We start from the raw sequence: 23761 nt of genomic DNA on the forward strand, positions 1-23761 counted from the left end.
GTGTCCCCAAACAGTATTAATGAGACTGGTTAAGTGCTGGTGTCAGAGAAGCCATGACAGCAGCCATTAAGGAGCATACAGAAGTTCAGAGTGCATGTTCCTCTTGAATATTCAGATCCTTTTTATTGTGAGCGAATATTAGAGGTGTCACTAAGTGTTTTACAGGCAAAGGGACATAAATGCATGAACAATTTTAAATAATGTGGTCATTAATTAGATATTAACTAGGTATTCAGGAGAAAGAAGGTGAGGTTCATGCAGGTGTTCAGTTTTTAACATGCTGAGTAGTTACAGCCCTGAGGCCTGAAGTTATTATAATCAGCTGCAGAACAGACATGCTGAGCTGCTCTAGCAGAAATTCATCAGCATGAACAAGAATGCCTCCTGTACATTGCAGGGGTACTGTTTGCAGAGATCCCAAACATAAGAAATCATAGCTGACTCTGATTTTTAGATGCAACCAAGAAAGATGGTCTAAATACCCCTTGCCACAAAGAGGAAAAGAGACTTCAGAATGACACAGCCTCTGCAAAGGTAATAGATGCAAGGGCTACCTTCTGCTACCTCACCTTAATACAACAAAGTAGATCTACCTGGTTCAACTTTCTTGAATTGTTGAATTTAATCAATTTTTTAAGGTTTTGTCCTTAGACAAATATTACTTATTATTATCATTTAAAAGAGTGAGGTTTCAAGAAAGAAAAAGACAATAAACCAGCTCCATAGGGGTGTAATTTTAACTGACAACACTGGCCCATGCAGTTTGCAGTGTTTTCTGCTTCTCCTTAGAGACTGTGAAAAAACTCAGAGTACGGTTTGGAGACAGGTAAGAGACACACACACATGTGCAGAGTTAAATATTAAAATATTCAAAAAACAGTGTAATTTAAAGAATATGCACCTTATGATTAGCAATAGGCAGCACAATCCAAAGGCAGCCATACAATAGCTTTGGATCAAATCCATGAAGGTAACACTGCAAACCACCAATAAGGAAAGATTTCATAAAACAAAGCTATGCAAAGTAACTGTTGGTGAGTATCTGTCAAAAGTGAAACCCCAAAACCAAAAAGAAAATCAGAGAAATTGATTTTGATTACACAGTTTACTGCAGCTTTAAAGGAAGCTAAGTGGAGGGAATCAATATAAAGTCACTATGGCACATTTGAAAACACCACAAGATAAAAATTTATTACAAACACAGATGTCTGTCTTTGCCAGTACACACTGCCACAGGATTTTAAAATCCAAGAACTCATTGCTCCTTCTCTTAAACCTTAGTAATCTCAGTACAAACAGACTGAGGGCCCTATGGGGTGGCTCCCAAGAGCCACTCTGCGCCACCTTAGGGCTCCAGTTCTTAACTTCCCAGGCATTCCAGCAACTTTTACTTGTCTTGTCCCTCACCTTTATACCACCTCTGGGAAACAGGTGCAGTAGACGTTTTACAGTATTTATGGTCTGCAGAGAAAGCCATGGGAGCATGCTTAGTAGCACGGTGATAACTGGGGAAGAAAATGGAAGAAAAAAACCCCCACAAAAAGAAAAAACAGCCAACCCAAAAAAACCAAACCCAAAAGGAAACACAGCAGAACTGGTATGCTGCACTTGAACATTACTTGGCATTTCCTCCAGTGCACTTTCATCTTAGTGTTGTCTGGGGTTTTTTTAAACTGCATTTACATTTTTCAACACACTACCCTGGGTTACAGTGCCCTATCCAAGCCTTTTAACCCCAACCCACAGCTTCACTCCCTTTCAGTCACCCTTCTAAAATTCAGCCCTTGCTAGCAATTCAACAGAAACTTTTACTCTGGACACTGTTCTTTTCCATACTTTTTTTATTTTTATCTGTTTTAACAGTGGTCACCAGTTTTAACTCTTCAGAACAGCAAACATGCTCCAGCCAATGCAATCTTCTCCCTTAACTGCTCTATCATCATTTCCCTGTTCCTCTGTTTTCCTAACTTAAGTCTAATACCAACCTAATACCAGTTTCTCACAAGTTTTTCCTAGAGAGGCAAATATTCTATTTCTAAGTGTAATCTAGATAATTTCCTATCTTGGCTGGCCTCTGCCAAGTGTTACTAAACTCAGGCACAAGATTCTACTCCAAGATTTTGTCCCTTTTGTACTTCTCTCACACAGGTACAATGTGTTTAGAATATGCCTGCTGAAAATAATTTTTACTTCAAGACAGCATGGGCTGCTCAAATACCCTCCTCTGAAAACATCTTGTTCACACAAAGCTTCTGTCTTAGCAGAGTCCTCCATGAATGACAGAAGAGGAGTGTGATTCATTTGGCAGCTAAATTACTTAAATAGTTCCACAGTGGCGTATAAAGCCCCATATACATCACAACTTTTTTTTTTTCTCCCCCACAATTCTTCTTTTCCTTTTCACTCAATCATTTTTTCTCTGAATTATTAAATCCTTCTTTCCCCTTCATACAGTTTGGGAATTCTATGGCTGTAAGAACTCATAAGAGAAGGTTATTATTAGCAGTAAAAAAAAAAAAAAAAAAGGGTTGTAGGGAAAAGATGGCTCAATGGGATCTGTGAAATGGAGCCTGTTTCAGGTAAGTGAAAAACCCAACACTCATTCGATGTATAACTTCTTCAACAAAACTCATCCCAGCCAGCAGCCTGCTTACCAGACAGCACACAAGTGGTTCTCTGGCTGACAGATAAAGTCCACAAATTAACACACACTCTACCCACAGGCAAGCTAGTAAAAAGCAGTTGTGGAGAAAAGGCCAAACTGTATGTGTAGCAGCTAAGGAGAGAAAAGCAATCCCCATGACATGAAAAAATTCAAACCAATCATTAGTGTACAGCTCAAAACCTCCCCAGTCTTATCACGAGATGAGTTACAGAGAGAGCTACAGCAATTCTGAGTAGCTAGAGAAAGATATAAAAAATTCCTGTGATTTTCAAAAGACCACACAGACTTTGCTTCTCACATAGGTTTGAGTCCATCTGAAAAATACAGGCCCATGAATTGATTTACAGGTTACTGAAAATGAGAGAAAAAATATTAAACAGATTTGACTCATCCATGATGAGTCAAACTCAATAGAGAGTGCAATACTGAAGTTTAATCTGGGTTACTATGTATCACTCTTTATCATGTCACGTCTGTCCAGCATGTGCTGTAAAATGAAACACAGAGAGTGCTGCTTGCATTCTCAAGAGAATGAAAGCCTACCTTGCCACACTATCTCAAGCACAGACAAGACCTTCCAGGTCTGTTTAAGGACAAAGAGCAAACAGGACTGATGAAACACCATGGGGGAAAAAGAACCCAAAAAGCCATCTTCACTCACAAGACGAGGCTAAAGGAACATTTCCAACCTTGAGAGAAAAGAGATTCTCAAGCAGCATTTGCTGGGCACAGCAACAACCCAATGAATCTTCATAAAGGTGAAACATGGATCCCCTTACAAGAATAAGAGGATGATCTAAGAGGTATTTTTCAAACTCATCCCATGCTCTTGCTCTCTCATTCCTACACCAACCCATACATATGTGTTAAGTAGTTACCTCACCCCTCACCTGAGTAATTTGAACCTACTCAGAGTAACATCTTCATTAATACTCCGACATTTTTATTTCTTTGTTTGCAACTTTTCTCAGCAGTTACCTCTAACCATTCTCCCCTAGACTATTTTATGTCAGACAAGTCCTGAACTTGTATTGCTGCCTTTCACAGAATATGGATACTCTCTGTAGATGCCTACTTTCACAAAGGGTTACTTACAACTTGTAATAAATTACCAACTCACCCCTTCACAGTTAAAGGTCACTTCAGAACTTGTGGCATATGGAAGAAATAACAAGGGAGGGAAAGGGATGCACATAAAAGTACAGCCCGAGGAAAGCTAGGTTTTGTTAAAAAAAAAATCAACTAAAGGCACAGTTCACTCAGCCTATACAAATGCTTAAAGAATCATAATTTCATAATGCTACTAAAACCTCCTTCTTCATTCTTGGCATAAGTGCATGTGTGTGTGTAGGCATAATTTAATTGCAGTGTGAAAAATGTTGCTCATTGAAAGAAAAAGTATGTAGTTATAATTAGAAGGGGAAACTATAACCAACACTTAACTTGATTATACAGAAAAGGCACTGCTTATTCTCGAGATAGAGCCTCTAGGTGTCTTGTACTTCTACTAACTCTCCTGTTTACTACTCCATAGTTGAGTGATCTCCATTGAGCCAAAGTACTGTGATCCAACGAACTGCTTTTACAGGCTCACAGAATGGCCAAGCCAGGAAGACAGCTCTGCAGATTGCTTAGTCCAGCCCAGTGGCTCAGTTCAGGGTCAATGAGAGCAGGATACCCAAGGCTGTGTTCAGCTGGTTGTTAATTATATTCAAGGATGAAGGCTCCACAATATCCTTGGACAACCTTTCCAGTGTTTGGCCAACCTCAAATATTTTTTCTTATACTTAAATGATTTGCCTGTATTTCAGATCTACCCACCATCTCTCCTCCTTTCACTGTCTACTGCCAAGAGGACTCTGGCTCCACTCTCTGTACTCTTAACACATCACGTACTCAGAAACTTAATAACATCAGCCTGAGCCTTCTCTTCTCCAGACTGAACAGTCCCATCTCTTTCAGACTCTCCCCAGATGTCACAGGCTCCAATCCCTCAGCCACCTTCACGGTCCTGCACAGGACTCACTCTGCTCTCTCCATCTCTCCCTTGTACCTGAGAACCCACAGCTGGACACAGAACTCCAAAGGAGCCTCACCAGAGAAAGGAGAAGGGGAGAAGGATCACATCGCTCCTCCTGCTCACAGCACTCTGCCTAGAACAGCCCAGGAGCCAGCAGCTGCCCCTGCCACAAGCACACGCTGCTGCCTCCTGCTCTGCTTCATGTCCCCCAGGAGCCCCGGGCCCTTCTCCACAAAGCTGCTTGCCACACACTCAGGCACAGCCTGTACTCGTGCCCAGGGTTATTCCTCTCCAGCTGCGCGACTTGGCATTTCCCTCTGCTCACGAGCATCCTGTCAGCCCATTTCTCCAGCCTCTTGAGGCCTCTACAAATGGCAGCACGAGCCTCTGGGGAGTCAAACACTTGCCACTTTTGCAGCACCTGCCAACCTGCTCACAGTCCTCTCTGCCCGGTCCTCCTGCTCATTACTGCAGACCCTGAGCAGCATCAGCCCCATTACCCACCCCTGTGGCACCACTGCCAGTGACCAGCCTGCAGCTGCAGCCTGGGCTGCCCTTTGAGTCCAGCATTTCTGACAGGTTCTTCCACTCACCTGTACTGCTCCTCATCCCTTTGTCAAGTTATGGGAGACAGTGACAAAAGCTTTCCTGAAGTCAACAAAAACAACATTCACTCCGCCAAGTCAGTGATCTCATGGCAGAAGACTAACCCATTGCTCAGACACGACTTCTCTTTCATAAATCCACAGTGACTACTCCCAACCATCTTCTTGTCCTTCATATGTTTAGAAATAGCTTCCAGGAGGCAAACATGAGGCTTGAATTCCCCAAATTCCCCTTCTTTTCCTTCTTGAAAAGATGATTGACTTTTGCTTTCTGCTACTCCCCAGGAGTCTCCCCCAAGGTTCTTTCTGAAAAAATCAATTTTCTGTCTCACTTTAGTCTCCTCTGAGATTTTCTTCTGGATGAGGCATTATAGCAGATCTGTCTACACTACCTTTATGATGTATGAATGAAAATAACACTTGTTTTTCAGATATCAGGCTGGGTTTCAGGAATGATACAGAGAGGAGAGAATGCTTTAAAATGCTTTATACTGTGGAAGCAAGCATGACCTAGAGTTACTGAATGACATTTCACAGAATAAAATAGGTCTCCCAAACCCAGAAGACTGCAAATAAAGTTATCTATACTTTTGTAGTCAATCATAACACAGACCAAGCATTCATGTGAGCTCAAGGATAAGAAATGAAGCCATGTAAGACATAACTATTCAAGCAATTCTAACACTTGTTGATTCACAGCCATGATTAACTAAAACACCACTTTTGACATTAAACACGATTTTAAGAACATATATACAACCTGGCAGCTACAATTTTAAAAAATGACCATGTATTATATATTTTTAATTATTTACAATACAATTATAAATATATTATAAACTATAATTTATAATAATACAAATTATATATTTATATATTGTATAAATCAATATATATATATATTTATGCTTTATATATATGCTTTGTATATAACTAAATACATTTTTAATACTTATGCTTTATATATTATATAAATAAAGCATCCAGCTTTCCTGTGGGGTGCTATTAGAGCAATGCTTTTTCAGAGATGCCTGAATTTACATGGTTTGTCCTCTGCCCATTTTTCAATGTTTTTCCTATTTATTAATTTTATTTCCTGATCAAACTTGTGCTTCTTCAGGCTTTGCTTAGTCACACCATCGTTACCACTTGCATGGAAGCAATCTAACACAGTACAAGCTGGACAGCTTTTCTCTCTGCACAAGATTTTGTGCACCCAGAAGAGAGGAGCTTGCAAGGCAACACACCACTGAGCACAACTTTGGTTTTGTGCCAGCATTGCAATGGTTTCTGCAGTGCACAAAAATGCTTCATTAACATTTCAAACAATGTAATTTGGTGCCTTAGCTGCATTTCCTGTGATGATCCGTATAGTGAAGTTAGCATACTATGGGTTCATTCTAAAGAAGCTTTTCCAGATACCCTGTAAGTATCCTTTTCACTTAAAAAAATGCTACAGAAACTGTTCAATCACTCCTTTTCAGCTGTCTCATCTGCTAATGGTTGAATACAAAACCACAAGTTAATGCTAATGTTTTATGAAAAAGCAGTATTTATTTGGATATTAAATGCTGTCTGAGTATCTTGCACAGTTTCCAGGGCTGTCATTATTCATTCTAGCCATTTCACATGAGAATAAAATCTGAATATTAACTACTCTCTTCCAGTCACAGAATTCAAACCTTAAACTTCTTTCTTCCAAGAGAAGCAAGTGGTTAATGACTATATCCAAGAGCAGATACATAGAACTAAGAGGTGTAGTTGTAAATTCCTTGGAGAGGAGGAAAAAGAAAGATACAAAAGGAGAAGGGGGGGAGAAAAAAAAGGGAAAATACTACAATGCAACAATGTGTTATTTTCTTTGCAAGAAGACTAGGAGGTGACTAGCAATTGAACCAGCAGAAGCCCCTGCCACTGACTTAGAGCAGTAGAACTGGTTTAGCTGATGGAGCTTTCACTGGCACAGCCACTTTGCTTGCTGAGCAGGGCTTTACTAGATGGCCCTGAAGCAAAGCTTTGCCACAGAGCTGCTGCATAGCAGAAGCTCCCTGGCAATACTTCACACTAACGCCCTTGTAACCATGGAAGAGCACCAGAGCAGGAGGTGCAAGTTCCTATTACAAGTGAGGCTGCTCATCCATAATGCCCACAAAGAACAATCTGGTTTTGTGTTATCTTACACTTTTTGCTCCTCATCAAAAGGCACACACATCCAGAAAAAAAAGAAAAAAAAAATATTTCAAGTGGCCACTGTTAACACCAAAAAAACCCAAGGAGCTCTGTTAGTGCTACCAAAGGATCTTCACCAGACAATTATGTTGGCATAATTTTTTTGGCACATCTAGAAAAGCGCTTCTAGTTAATCACTCTGTAATGTCACTGAATCATTGCACGTGACACCTTTTTACAAGTCCTGTTTACATGCATTTCCCTGACAGCAGCAGGAATGTGAAATCTTACTTTGAGATGAAGTTCAATAAAATGGTAGTGTCACTATAATGGCAGCCCAGTATCAAAAATACCCTTTCAAGTTCATCTCTTCCCCTGCTACTCCGCATCATGCTCCAGTGATGCAAACTTTCCTTTTTTCTCAAGCAGCCTAACCAGCTAATATTAATTGACTTTAACTTAAGACAATTGCCTGTAGCCAGCATTTATCTTTAATTTCATTGCTTGTTGCCAGATCTGATGAGGGGATACTGAGTGTGGGAGCCTAGTCAGTTTTTCCAACAACGCAATCTAGTAAGAGATAGTAATTTAGCCTCTCCCTGTAAATCCTGTTTTCACTTTATGAATGTCTGAAAACATCAGCTGGAAACAAATACATCTGTTAGCACTCATTAGCAAATGCTGGTGCTGCTGGTTGTCAAAACTCAAATCCCATCTCCCTGTCTGTCCTTCCAGATACATTCTTCAATGGTAGGACTTGAGAATCTCATTTTTTTACAGACAGGCTCAAAAGCGTGACCGAGAAAGCCTCCACTAATACAACAATCTTCAAATAAAAACCCCTCTCTAACACAGCCGTAATTAGTATTTTCTCTCATTGTTTACAGTGCTCAGTGTCATGGAGCTGCAATTTGACAGCAGGAGGACACAGTACAGAGATTGGAGAGGCAGGTTACCAACACATTACAAGTAACTCCAGGCAGGAGCAAGGAAGCCCTGAAAGAATTCTTCAACCCTGGAACTTGTATGCCCAGTTTCAGCTTCATGAGAAAATAAAACCCACACAGAAGCTGGGGGGTGGGAAAGTGGGAAGAGAAGGGCAGCTTCTAATGGAAACACGTGAGCCTTGAAAACTCCCTTACTGGGAGTACAGTATACTCAAAGTGACCAAACAAAACCTACCCTTTTCTAAATAGCTGAATGTTCACTAAAGAAACAATGCAATGGTAAAAATCCCAGCAAAAAGAAATGGGGTCAATATTACAGTGTCACTGCAAGTGTCACCAGGGTTCAGAAGGTTGAGCAACACATGCTATTTCCTTGTGCAAACTCTCATATAGAAAAAACCCCATCGTTATACAATTGCTTAGCAGAGTAGAAATGGTTGAATTAATGGATTCTAGAGGATAAATTTCCTTTCTTTATTTTGTAAGGTAAAACTCCCTTTAAAATAAATTTCCCATGCCTTAACTTGTATGCTGTGGTTTTAGACCCAGTGTTTATTTCTGCATGCAACCCACATATATCATGCGTGCCTATTGCATGGACACATATATATATGGATTTCTGAAAACACCTGGAAAGGGATTACAGTTTGAGAAAGAGCTTTTGTTTTACAGTTTAATGAGTCATTCTTCTCCATCCACTTACTCAACACTTGCCTCTGATGTCCACCAGTTTGACTAGTCTCTAAAAAAATTTCACATTGAACAAGAGGCTGCGGAAGTTCAAACAACCTAGCAAAAACATGTGGGCTAACAATACAGAAATTAGAAACTTTTCTGTGCAGAACTACAAAGCAATTAAGAATTATGAAATGCGGTGCTCAGTCCCACAAGCATTGTTGCATCCTCCTTGTCATTCTATCAACTTCAGTGAACCACTGAAAGGTTTCAAAGTACATATTTTTTTCTTCTGCAGGGAAAAACCCCATGATATCTCACAGCATAACTCAAATCCTAATTCCTTCCAAGACTTTACTTTATTTTTAGCATTCTGTGCTTTACAAAACAACAGCAATAAATCAGTTTTTGCTTTTGAATTAACTATCACTAATTGTGACAATCTTTTTGTGATAACTCATAATGTCAAGATTGTGGGTTCAATCCCCATACGGGCCATTCACGTAAAAACTGTATTTCATGATCCTTGCAGGTCCCTTCCAACCTGGAATACGCTGTGGTTCTGTAATCTGTGAACTCAAGTTCCCTATCATAGCCCTTCAGGTTCTCTCAGTTTGAAAGGTCAGAGTCAGAGCCAAAGAAAGGTAAATACAGCAAGTACACCACACAGCATTAGAAACCAACTGAAGGTTGCAAAATTCGTAAGTTGTGTGGGAACAGAAGTAAAAACCTGAGCATATGTCCTGTACCTGCACAACACCGCATTTCAGGTAGTTCTACTTATAAGTGGTTTATTTCATGACATAAATTATATAGCAACTATTCAACTAAGTTTTAGAATTAGACTCCTCTAAAACAAAAGAGAAGAATCAAAAAATTTGTTGAAAGCTACATTGAGATGTGAATGCAGATTTTTGGTGGGTGAAATTCAGCTATTTTTTATTCAAGATAGATAATGTGGTAGCTCTGAATCACAGGCATTCCCCCATCCATATTTCTCCAATTCTGGAAGGAGAATAACTCGGGTCAACTTAGAGGGACTTTCAAAGGAGGAACAGATGACATTTTGATAGCACAATAAAATTGAGCCATGGGACATTGGGGAAGCATAAAGGAAACATAAAGATTTGCATCTTACTCTAACTGTAATTATTAGGCATTCATTGGGCCAGAGTGATTTGGCAGTGGCTGATGACAGTGTAAGAGCCATGTCTCTGTAGTGCCATGCAGACAACATGACAGCACCATGCACTAGGACAGGCAGCCTGCTCACCTGCTGGCATCGTCCTGGGGCACCATGATAAGGAAGCTTGGGGTGAGGGAACAAAAATGAAAAGATCCTTCAAGCAATCAAAAAGCAGATAAACACACGAGGCAAAAGCAACGCTGAACGATGTAATGCTCTTGGCTCCAAGTAGGAAGAGAATAATTTTCAGCCAAAAGGATTAAGAGATTTTCATTTGGTTTGTGTTATCCATTAATAGGTAAATACTGACAGATAAATCAGGCAGCCTAAACACACCGAAGCAGGGGTTTAAAAGGGAAACCAAGGCTTAGCTAAGCTGGTTGTAAGGAACCAGCCAAAATAATGGCAGTAGCTTGTAACCTTGAGCAGTCATGAAAATTATGAAAGAAGTTTCTGTTTTAGAGACAGTATCTGTTGGAAGGGTGTTTTTAGTCAGGGCTTTTCATAATCCAGGCGTATTGCCTCTGGGAAGGCAAATGCAAGCCCTCTGGAAGAAGGAGTACTGACTTTTAAAAGGTGCAGTGAGTCCTCACAAAGAGGGAAATGGACAAATTAAGGTTTTGTGAAGCACCAGATACATACATTCAACACCTTGTACATTCTTTAATGGCTTATGATGCATTCATTTGTCTCAATATTCCCATTAAAAAAATAAATAATTCAATAAAAGCAAAAGTCATTACCGCCATCTGTAAAAATGAAAGGTTAGCCTTGTTCCTTCTCCCTGGGTGGGAAGCAGCAATGTTATTTTTTAAAATGTATGCTCTACTTGTTTTCCTTCCAACCCTCACCACCTCCCGTCACGACCACTGGCACTAAGTATCCATCACTGAAGAAGTTTGAAGTCAGAGTGAGTAAATAACCAATCCTACTACATGATGGTCGTTTACCTGCACCTTTAACTTTTTCCACGGCAACTGAATATCTAGAGTGTCTATATATAAACAATGATATATTTCATATGGCTGTAACAAAGCCAAAAAATGAGGATTAAGAGGCTCTTTCCAGCTCTGAAGAGAACAACATGTTCTCTGCTCATAAACCTAAGCTGCTCTAATATACTCTGTCATATTATAATTTTACTTTTTTACTAACAGTGCCAGTGAAATTCTAGTAGAGTACATAATTAGGTGACAGCAGGAAAAAGCAGACCCTTTAAGGACTGTCTTCACCATCAGCTGCCCAAAGAGTTCCCAAAAGATTCTAGGAGGAAATTGCAGCACTTACAAGAACAGAATACAAAGATACCTAATTAGTCAAATACTACTTCCAACAGCAAATAATGCAAGTAGTTTGTCATTCCAGTTGATACTCGCTTTATAAAAACACAAAAACTGTTACATGGTCTACACATGATACTTCAGAAAAAAACAGCACTTCTGTACATAAGAGTAAATCCTAAATACAACAATGAAAATCCAAATAAATTAAAAATCAACACCACCAAATGAACCTGCTCCACACACATTTACTGTTAATAAATTACAGTGCTTGATCAGAACTATAGAGTCTCACTAAGTCATGGCAGCAGCAGTTAGAGCAGCAATCTCTGATAGTTTTTTTTTTTTCTACATGCCCCTGTTTCTCTCACTTTCATTCTTACTGTTACTGTTAACACTTGAGTAATATAAACTGAAAGACAATCAGTAGATGAAAGTCTGGATACAGGCTGTATTGCTCTGTGTAAATGGACTATTTGGCGGACTAAGGTTGAAGCACAACCTTTCACCATTATGATTATTAAAAGCTGTAGGTACTCCACAGGCTTTCAGAATACTGTTTCTCTTATACCCTTTTTTTGCAAACAAATATTAAAACCATTAAAATCAGAGAATATTTCCTAAACTTTAGGGAAGCCATCTGAGGGCTTTGTAATTAAACTGCAAAGAAGGTGGAAGTATCGACAAGTATTCTCACGTTAGCTTCAAACAGCAGTGAGACTGAACTGCAATTCAATTTCTAGAAGTTTGTGTTTTAAGAATTTTAATGAGGGTTTTAGTCTTGTCAGGAAAAATCAGATACACAGCTGTACTCTCTTCAAATTCAGAACTGTAGAAGTATGTTTTGCAAGACATTTGTATGCAAATAGTGCTAAGAGCCTCTACAGATTCTACCTCCAGAGAAGAGTCTCACAGCAGCCTCCTCCAACAGTAAAACAATTGCCAGGCCAAGTGTGAAAATGAATCAGACCAAAATACATGGATTACTAACATATCCACCCACACACAATCTACAGAGAAAATAAAAACATCCGGAGCTCATAAGGTTGCCAGAGGGGGAAAAAAAAAAAGAAGAAAACTGATTTTAGGGAAGACACAATGTAAGTTTAGCACATTTCTTTGCCTCACAAGCTTTTAGGACTAGGTTGGAGAAATGCTGTGAACCATCTAATCCTGCCAATTCTATAAATCCTTGTGACTACTTTAAGAGGCTACTGCCAAAACCACATTGAATTCTTTGTATAACACACACTTCAAATTATAATACATAACTAAGTTCTGAACAAATTGAAGCTACCTAAAGAATTATTATATTATAACTCCAAAGAAAAGATATATTGAAAAGTTGACTTCTAGATGGTACATTGGGTTCTTGTTTCAGTCTCTGATCAGATTCTCATGGCTTGGAGCTTCAGGAAGGGAAGAAAGAAAAATAATTCCCTTTAACCCAAATTAGGGTTTTTCTAATTTACAATTTAAACAACAGCATATTTTAAACTGGAATGCTCTACTGAGGTTTTTTTAAGACAACAAAAACTAACTTGAGCAAGAAGAGGGGACAATCGAGTCTCCTTTGTATATTAATTGATACTACCTGCATTAACTCCATCAGTAAAGCAGTATTATGTGTATTTGAAAAAGAATGGTTTTAGACCTCAGCAATTACATTGCATAAAGAACAAAAACCAATAAATTTTGTTTTCAAATCCATAAATTTCATAAAATCACATAATGGTCAGAGGATGGAAGGGGACCTTAAAGATCATATAGCTCAAATCCCCCCGCCATGGGAGGAGCTGGATTCATGGCAGAATTTCCATCAATCCTATCAGTATATAATTACAAGTAAGCCACTGTCTTTTCAGAAGGTTACTTTTTTGTAATGTAATGTACTAGCCACTAACAACGAGTAAACATCTTAACACTGAAGCTTCCATTGCTGTGTGCTCACTACACAACTGCTGCACATACTCTCACATACTTCAGAAAACATTTACAGGCTAATTCCCACAAAACATCCAACAGCTAACTGACCCATACCACCATTTTTCCTCTTTTCCACACCCCCACACTCCCCTGAGTAACCCCTCCCCTCAAAGCCTGCTGTCAAAACACATCCAGCAAACTGGTCACCACAGGACAGCCGAACCCACGGTTTTGCTCCCTTGATAAACATACGGGATCCATCCTGCTGACTGCACTGAGCACGGCACGCTTCCATCTGCCTGGGAACAGCACCAGTTCCCTGTCACAGGGAAGGGGAAAGAGCCTCCCTCGCTGCCTGGCACTTTCAGATCACTTCCAGGCCAAACACCCAGGGCAGCTGGCTCACTGGAGCTCCCTCACCTCCTCTGAATGCAGATGAACAGGTTGAGGTGTGACATGGGTCTAATCACGCCTTGGGCATCCAGGACAGCCCAGAGCGCTGTCATTGCTCCGTGCTCAGTTCCCTCATAGGAGTGAACACAGACAAGTCACAGACTGGCACAAGACAATCTTGGTCAATCTGTGTCTTTGTGAGAAGATGGGCTGGAAGAGGGAGAAAGATTTTGTTTTACTAGTCTTGCTTTCACCATCGTAAGAGTAATAACAACAGCAATAATAAATAATCACAGCCTGTGATGTTACATTTCTCCTCACAAAATCTCGATTGCTGCTGACAGGAACAAAACCTCAGAGACAACATTTTCATGCCATTATATTCTCTTGCATTTCACCATAAGTTTAATGGCCATACCTAAAACTTGGAGTAAGAAGCTAGTACCCCTGACTCTCATTCAGTTAGGATACCATGATCTGAAACAATTCCTGAAAACAAATATGTAGACAGCATTCTAGTAAGATATCCAAAAACAACAAAAGAAAACGTTCATTAATTGAGTTGCACATTCCTGCCAAGTGTGGGGGAAAAAAAAAACAAAAACACCAAAAAAACCCCACGTACCCCAGCATAACAATTCACTGACACATAAAGCAAGTTATCTTTGCAGGTACAGGCAGAAATAATTTACCTAGTCTGCATATAACCTCAGTGCCTGTGCTAATGCCACAACTTCCCCAGAATCACAGAATATTCTGTGTTGGAAGGGATTGAGTCCCACTCTTAAGTGAATGGCCTGTGTGGGGACTGAACCCACGACAGGTGGCTACTGAGGCAAAGCTGACCCAGACATCACTGAATTGATAGACCTCAGACTGCTGAGGAGAGCAGTGAAGGCCCTAAGAGCCTACAGAGCAAAGGCAGGAAGTCACAGAGCTGCCAGAGATGGCAAAAGGCTGTGATAAAGCAACAGGGGAGGACAAGAGGAGTTGGTCAGCTCTCTGCCCTGGCAGGTACCAAGCAGCAGCTGGGGATGCAGGAACCAAAGTGCTCTCAGACATGGGCAATATTTTCTTTTCCTGCCCAGGAGCCCAACTTCAGCTGCAAAGGGCCCCTGCATGTGCACAGGACCTTTTCATGTTTTACAAAAAGTTTTAGGTAGGGGTGTGCTACAAGCACAGGGGTCTCAGCAAGAAATCACTGACAGTCACCCCCACAACCTCTGGCTGGTTGTGATAAAAACAAACCAACCATACAGAGAAGGAAATTAAACGACAAGCAACAGATAAGGATCTGCACCATGTACCTAAGATTCAGCATGAACATCTCTGCCATCTTACAAATAATGTGCACTATTTAAAGATTGTATTCTGCTTGCATAACAAGAAATCCAGATTGCTTTTCTGACTCAAGGCAGCAGTACAGTTACAAAAATCCCTGCCCCGTTTCACTGATTCTAAAACACAAGCTAAAACAGAATTTCAGAAACAGCTACACTACACTTCTCGCTTAAGATAAATTTACCTCTCCAATTCTGCTAGAAAAACTGGCAAGTCCTCTGGAGTACAGAGAAGCTTTCAGGTTGTTTCATGCAGCAGAATCAGTTTACCGGCACAACACTATTCAATCCCACACGGAATTGACTTGGAAAATTAAAGCCAGCAAGCACGGCTCTGCACCAGTTTCCTGCTTTTTACATCTTCATCTGCTATCAGCAAAATCTATCTGTCTCAGATGCTGTCACACTGACAAACACAGTTTTACACTGCAGAGCATGGATTTCAAGTTGAAGTTTTCAAGCTAGAAAGACACTGAAAACCAACTTTATAACATATAAATGAACAACACTGCAATCGCACCTGATACCTCCTCTTTGTCAGCTGCATAACTGAGAATTAAAACAGACACCAGGAACAGGACATAACTCTCCATTTGTATTTCTAGTTCTCTGCCTGAAAAATTGAAAGAAAACAGAAGCCGACAACCAGATACACTTCCATACATTTCTCACGACACATTCGGCACCATTTTCTCTAACAAAAGGAGGTATCTTCAAGTGCTGACAGAGGTAAGTCAGATCTTAAAGAGAGACCAAAGATTTTTCTTATATTTAAACAAACTTCTTCCTCAAAATCTTCCGAGTAGCCATAGCCGCAGACTACTGCTAGGCAATGAAAAAAGAAACAGAAAATAAATTTCAAATACCTTTTCTGTTACGCCTTGCATATTGAATTTCAGAGAAGAAGAAGGGTATGAATCCGTCTTTTTCGTCGCTATATGTATAAATATACAAGAAATTCAAAGCAGTTGTTTTGTAGATTCAAGAACAGGAAGCACCTCTGCTACAACTTCGTAGAGAAAGTCCCTTGAAAAAAAATAACTGCATACGTACTTCATGTATATCATTGCTACCTCCCCTTTCCTCTTTCTGTCTCACATCTATCTTCAGACAACCCTTCTTCAATGGTCTCCTAATCTGTATCTGTTCCAAGAAATTTAAAAATTTTTACTACAGGCAACTCCAAAAGTCTTTTGCACATTCACAACCTATTTCACATTCCCTTGAAAAATATGGGGGATTTATTTCTTAAATGACACTTCAAATGAATGTCTTTTCATAAACATTCCAATATATTGCATTTTCCTAGTTTTTCCATTTCTGATTTCTACTTCTTTTCTCCCAAACTTGACTTCCAGAATCTATGCGTAAATGTTAACAGAAACCATTCAGTACTCTTTTCAGTGTTAATTCCATGATTTCATTTCAGCCCAAACATTCAATTTTTGCAAACCCCAACAGTTTATTTGGAACATCAGCATGAATTTATTCAAACGAAAATAAAATCACAGGAAGGAAAAGCTGTTCTCCTTAAGAATTTATTCCTACTTCTTGAAGGTAGAATGCAAAGAACCTCAGGAATTTAATTTCTGTTTTTTAACCTTTGAATAACTTTCTCAACTACTCTTAAAACCAATTTTGATAAGAAATAGGAATTTGGAGCTGCATTCAAGCCCACTACTTGTCTGTAGCATCCCTTTTTGCCTGCTTCTCAATTACTTTGTTGACACACACTTTGCCAATGGGGTATGAACTGACTGCTGGTGAGCCCAACACTGCATTCATGTGTTAAAAGATTTTCCATAATCAAGAGAAAGTTCACAATTACTTATAATCTTACTGGGCAGAGTGATTATGCTCAATAAGCTTTCTAATGGGACTGCAGTTTTGACTGTAGCTCTCCATATAGGCGATTTACACAAGAAAAATGAAGGTTTTCATTCAAGAGATCCATAAACTAACTCTAAGTAATTGTGTATAATTTGGTATCTTCTACTCCATCTTACCTAGTTTAGAGAGAAAGTGCTTGGCTATGAAAACCATCTTTGACTTTAAATTCTTCCTCATTTTCAGCTTGAACACAATGTGGGTTTTAGTTCTTTAGAAAACAGCCCTGGATGCTGATTTAAAAGAGAAAAAAAAAAAAAAAGGCAGGAAGGAAAGAGTAGGGAGTGGTACTTCATGAGAACACAAAATCTAAACCATTTACTGTTGTTTTAGAACTTTCTATTGAGAAAAAGCTATTTATATTTCTATTATGTGACAGGATGCCACAGTTTGAAGTCATTTTGGAAAGAATAGGGCTTAAAATTAGGTACTAATGTGCCAACTTGCAAATCTTTAGATTAGTATATTGCCATAACAGACATTCATAGGTTGCATTTGTTTAGAACACTAAATCCAACACCTCCTAAAATCAGCAGCAGATTTAAAATATCAGCCAGGAAAAAGTTTTAAGGAAGTCTGCATTTTTCCCACGGTTCAGTTCACCGGAGTTCAAGCAGAAAAATACTACCAATACACAATGAATACCGAAACAGTTTCTTTCTCTTAGCCCAAAGTGTTGATTTTCAGAGATTAGCAAAAACCAGATTATTCACTATCCTCCACCATGCCCTTTCATCTCATTGAGGCCCTGGCTTGCTCCTTATTTTTGCTGCCTGACACACACAGAGCCGCTCTTCCTTCTTGCCAATGACAGGAGCAAGGATGAGGGGGTGTGTTCACCCCCACAGAAACACCTGAGGCTCCCGTGTCCACCCCCACACCCCCTGCCAGGGGCTGGCTAAACTCACAACCAGAACACTTCCCCCAGTTACCTTGACATATGCAGCACTATGCAAGCAAAATGAAATCACTTCATTATGTCCATATGTCTGAGCACACAATAGGCTTAAACAGTTAGAAGAAGTTTAAAAAAAATAATAAAAAAAAAAAAAGACACATACCGTTAGAAAAGGGAAAGTACCAAAGCTCCTCGGAAGCCGTACTAAAAGATTAACACAAAAACTATATATGTAATTTATTGTAGTTCTGGGTCTCTTTTCCATAGTGGAGAGCCAGGTTTATGGAGATTTATGGAAATTAACAGCCTAGGTCTGCAATGACAAACCAAGGAGGCCCAGAGGTACTAACAGTTGGCTTCATATATGCAGACATATGCGTGCAAACACAGACACCCAGTAAAAAAAATAATTTCTTTCTAAATCTCTGAATGGTTGTCTCAAAACAAGGATTAGTGCAAGTTATTTGGTATATTAGGTGAATACAAATTGACTTTTTTTAAAAGTTTTTATAGCAACCGTATGAAAAAATCTAATTATTCTCAACTAGTTTAGCCGGGAATAAATATTCACCAAAAGAAGCTTCTATAAAACCCAAGAAAACATTCTGGAAAAGCAGAATATGTTACAGAGAAGACAAAATATTTAAAATGCAATGGCCTGCAAGTTGTTCTAGAATAACCACTTTGTTCTCAGACCATGAAGTCAAATATTTTCACTGAACAGCAGAGAAATGCAGCAGTAGTTTCTTTTATTTTCAGCTTGCCTTTGCAAAGAAAGTAATCTTTTCTTTGTAACATTATCTCAACAGAACACTGCATTATAGATATGCAATATATTGTATATATGCAATATACGTGTATATGCAATATATTATGGTTTTGGATATAAGAGATATTATGATATAAAAGCTGATATTTAGCCTGAACAGCACAGTACATAAAGCGTATACACACAACACAAGAACAGTTCCACTTTGTACTCACTCTTACAAAGTTGTCAGGGAACAAACCTCTTCTGCCTTTGAGCTGTCCTTCCCACCAGCCTCCGTCATCTTTCTTGATATTGGTGATTATGTCACCTACAGTGATTGTCAGCTCATCATCGTGTTGAGCTTTGTAGTCAAACTCCACTATCGCCTCCACTAAAAGAGAAACACACACATGCACAGTTATTGATTACATTTCAGTTTTCCTGACTTCCAAAGGCATAAGAAAATGCAATATCACCAATGCAATCATATATTCTCAGTGAAAGTAATAAGTTCAGCTTAACCAAGAGAGTACATTAAAGAGGCAACACGCAATGGTAATGTTCTGTGGGTAACTGCTACAAGAGAGGCCAAAGAGAAAAAACACATGAGGAAGTCCATCATGGTTAAGGCAACATGCATTTTTATTTTTTTTTAAAGGAAATCAATTTGTGATGCTTCAGGAATATTTATTCTAGCAGCATTACAAAGTTTAAGTTTGGACAAAGTTTCACCTTTTGTTCACAGGGCTTTCAAAGCATTTTATTTTATATGGAAATAAATATGGAAAGGTTCTCAAATTCATAAGCATCCCAAGCCATTGCAACTACCTTGCTAAATACATCACTATCAACCTAAAAAGTATTTAACAAGATTTTTTTCATCATGATGACTTTCACTGTTGTTTATATAGAAATGAAAAGCTTTGCTGCATGAACATGCCCTCATAGGGTTTCAACAAAGAGAGAAGATTTCCTTTCACTTGTGATTATGCATCAAAGAATTAAGATTATATACTTCTACTGCTATGATTGTCTGTTATCAGAGTTGTATTATACGCCTGCTACCATTATATGGTATGTCTGTCTTTTCCCAAGAGGTCTCCACATCCCTTGAAACCATACACACAAGAAAATCTCTGTAGAGAATTAAGGAAGTCATAAAGACAGAAAAACTCCTTCAGATAATCAAAAATAATACACCTGGGGTACTCAATATGGAAGCCATAGTTATATTTGGTGGTTCAACAAATATTAACTGGCCAGACTGGCAAGGTCTGGGACACCCATATCTGTAAACCTTATTCCTGTTTCCTTCAGTGGAAAAGCTCATCCCAAGACTTTCCACCAAACATTTAGCACTTAGACCATTGAAACAGCAAAGTGAGAACTAGTAACAGGCATCTGCTTTCTGCACAAGTGACTGTGCTATGTAAACCCTGCAAGCTCTAGCCTGCAAACAGGCAATACCAGCTCACAAAGCAAAGCCAACCATTACACCACAGGCAGCAAAAAGGTTCTGCCTGAATAACAAACCCTGCATACTAAACTGAATTAAGTTGACAGGAAAGAAGAGTTACTTCTTTCCACCCCCAAAATGTCACACAGTCACAATGCTGAATATCTCCATCCCTCCTCCAGAGCCTGCAAGTCATATCTAAAGCAGTGTTCTGACTTTTGAATACACACCAACCACAAGTTTATGGCTTATAATATTCCTCTATTACTTCTTCTGTGATGTCAAAAACCCCTGTAAAACCAGTTTACAAGAGGCCTGCTAAACTACATAATGAAAAATGAGCAAAAGAGAAAGAGGGGCATCACACATAAGCTGACATGACAACAGAACATGAAAAATTTATCAGTGAAACTTAAATGAAAAATCAGAGTCATTCAGGCTGAGAGGGACTTCACATCTCTAATTCATCCTTCTGTTCAAAGCAGAACCAGCTCTGAGGTCAAACCAGGTTACACACGGGTCTTGAAATCCTCCAACTTCCTCCTACAGAGGCAGCAGAATCTGCACTACTGCTTGACTAGGAAAAAGATTTTCTATCTACAGTCTATTGGAGCCTTTCTTGTATCAGTTTTCACCCACTGGTCTTGTTGCCCCACCGTGCACTGCTATGCAGTACCTGCATCTTCTTGATAACCTACTTGTAAGCCTTCTAAGGCTGTTATCACGACCTCCCAATTTCTCTTCTCCAAGCCAGACAATCAGAACTGCTCTAGACTCAGGTCCCTTCACTCTTTAACACAGGAACTGTTGCAGCAATTTGGCAGAAATCACAGATCTAAAGAGAGTGCATTCCACTGCCTTCTCCAGTACTCAATAAAGATGTTAGACAGAACAAGTTCCAGGACAGCCCCAGGTGGTATTTCATTTCATCATCAGCTTGCATGTGCAGTAGAAAACACTAGCCACTGCCTAAATCAGTTTTTGATTGGAAGGCACCACTGTATACCAATCCTCTTACTCAATGCAGGAACAGCCAAAGCACAGACTGCTCAGGGCCTTATGCAGCCAAGTTTTGAGTATCTCAAAGGATGGAAATTCCAGTGTTTGATCACCCTTAAGATTAAAAATACTTTCAGACACATCAACAGGATCAGCCTGAGCCTTCTCTTCTCCAGACGGAACAGTCCCATCTCTTTCAGACTCTCCCCAGATGTCACAGGCTCCAATCCCTCAGACACCATCACAGCCCTGCACAGGACCCACTCTGCTCTCTCCACCTCTCCCTTGTACCTGAGAACCCACAACTGGACACAGAACTCCAAAGGAGCCTCACAAGAGAAAGGAGAAGGGGAGAAGGATCACATCGCTCCTCCTGCTCACAGCACTCTGCCTAGAACAGCCCAGGAGCCAGCAGCTGCCCCTGCCACAAGCACACGCTGCTGCCTCCTGCTCTGCTTCATGTCCCCCAGGAGCCCCGGGCCCTTCTCCACAAAGCTGCTTGCCACACACTCAGGCACAGCCTGTACTCGTGCCCAGGGTTATTCCTCTCCAGCTGCGCGACTTGGCATTTCCCTCTGCTCACGAGCATCCTGTCAGCCCATTTCTCCAGCCTCTTGAGGCCTCTACAAATGGCAGCACGAGCCTCTGGGGAGTCAAACACTTGCCACTTTTGCAGCACCTGCCAACCTGCTCACAGTCCTCTCTGCCCTGTCCTCCTGCTCATTACTGCAGACCCTGAGCAGCATCAGCCCCATTACCCACCCCTGTGGCACCACTGCCAGTGACCAGCCTGCAGCTGCAGCCTGGGCTGCCCTTTGAGTCCAGCATTTCTGCCAGGTTCTTCCACCCACCTGTACTGCTCCTCATCCCTTTGTCAAGTTACGGGAGACAGTGACAAAAGCTTTCCTGAAGTCAACATAAACAACATTCACTCCGCCAAGTCAGTGATCTCATGGCAGAAGACTAACCCATTGCTCAGACACGACTTCTCTTTCATAAATCCACAGTGACTACTCCCAACCATCTTCTTCTCCTTCATATGTTTAGAAAAGGACTCCAGGGATTATTTGTTCCATTATCTTTCTATAGTTCTCATGCAGCTGACCAGCCTGTAGTTTTCAGCAAAAGAAAAGAGGCTTCTTGCGCTTCCTGAAGACCGGAGGTACATTCTTCTGCTTTTAATGAACCTCTCCTAATCACAGTGACTTTTCGAAAACCATCAAGAGGGCCCTCCCAAAATCAGCTCCCTCAGGATGTACCACACCAGGGCCGTGGCTTTGCACATGACCAGTTTGTTTAAATACTCCCTAACCTTATTCTCTTCCACTGAGGGGAGGTTTACCTTGCCCTGGGCTTTCCTACTGGTTTTAGAGTCCTGAACAGGCCAAAGTCTTTCCTCTTGAAGTCTGGGGTTGCAACCCTGCTTTCTGCCTATCCCCCCTCCTCTCTGGATCCTGAACTTTATCATCTCCCAGTCAGTGCCGCCAACGCTGCCCTCAGCCTTCAGATCCCCAAACCGTTCTTTGTTTGCAGGTATGAGAAGCAGTAGACAACACACTCTAGAAACCTCCTGAACTGCTCACACCCAACCCAGCACATAAACAAGCTACACTATCCCTCCAGTGTATATCAGGGTGATTAAATATGAGCTATCCTATCGTATCTTCACAATCCCAGTGAAATTGTAACTCTGAAGCTGCATGCAGACATTTAATTCCTCTTCTTTGCATCCCATGCAGTCTGCATGAGAACACCGACATTCAGAGAGGCAACCAGTCGTGCTGACTTCCCACAAAGAGTGGCAGAGTTTTCCCTGTAATTCTGAAAAACATTCCCTTTTTTATATAGGTATACTTGGGAAAGGTCCCCTTCAGTCCTGATTTTTTTGATTACAAGGTCCCCATTGTTTGTATCACATTTTGTTTGCCAACCTGGTCCACCAATTGCTCATAAGATAATTGGCAGTGATGCTTTTGCCCTAGTCAGGTGAATCCCATCTTTTCCAAGCAATCCTCAAAAAGACCCTCATGACCACAAAACTAGAATTCTGTTGCTGACACCAGCTATGTAACCAGCTTACCTACAGGATCTCTCCACCCATCCTAATACACTCTGCTCTCACCCAAAGGATCAAGGAGAATCCACCCAGGCTCCCACACTCTTGGTCATCAGTCCAGAGCCACACAGTCAGAGCTGATAATTTCACATCCCTTCAGGAGGTATCATTGAAACCTACGTGGGAGAGCAGCAGGGAGTAGTTGTCTGAAGCCAGACAAGCTTTGGCAGTCTTACCACAGTGCTCCAGATCCTGGCAGGCAACAAGCCCCTCCAGATGACAGGTCAGCTCATGTCAGGTCAGCAGATGGGAGTCCCCAACACCCACAGCAGGGAATTTCCCTACTGTTACCACATCCCATTTTCTCCTGCTGTTTCTGCATGGCTCAGATTTACCAGCTTGGGTGCTTCACTGGGCTGAGCACCCAGACCCCCATCACCTACAAAAGCATTGCATCTGTTCTCTAACTGCAGATCTTGAGGTGGAGCAGGAACCTTCCTCCTGGCAT

The 23761-nt window shown here is 40.5% G+C and overlaps 1 protein-coding gene across 4 annotated transcripts in view; it reads right to left on the bottom strand.

The window, feature by feature from the left end:
* SH3KBP1 (SH3 domain containing kinase binding protein 1) overlaps positions 1-23761 on the bottom strand; it is a 211858-nt gene that overhangs the window by 167881 nt on the left and 20216 nt on the right. For 2 of the 4 annotated variants that reach the window (XM_066176909.1, XM_066176911.1), the window contains exon 2: positions 18976-19133. In XM_066176909.1, coding sequence (XP_066033006.1) covers positions 18976-19133 — 158 coding nt within the window. Of the gene's footprint in view, positions 1-16072; positions 16419-18975; positions 19134-23761 lie in introns of those variants that run through there. The other 2 variants (XM_066176912.1, XM_066176913.1) reach the window with 2 other exon arrangements.

This window comes from Chamaea fasciata, unplaced genomic scaffold (genome assembly GCF_029207755.1).
Source record: "Chamaea fasciata isolate MVZ Bird 193981 ecotype frontalis unplaced genomic scaffold, bChaFas1.0.hap1 SCAF_2, whole genome shotgun sequence".
Lineage (NCBI taxonomy): Eukaryota > Metazoa > Chordata > Aves > Passeriformes > Sylviidae > Chamaea > Chamaea fasciata.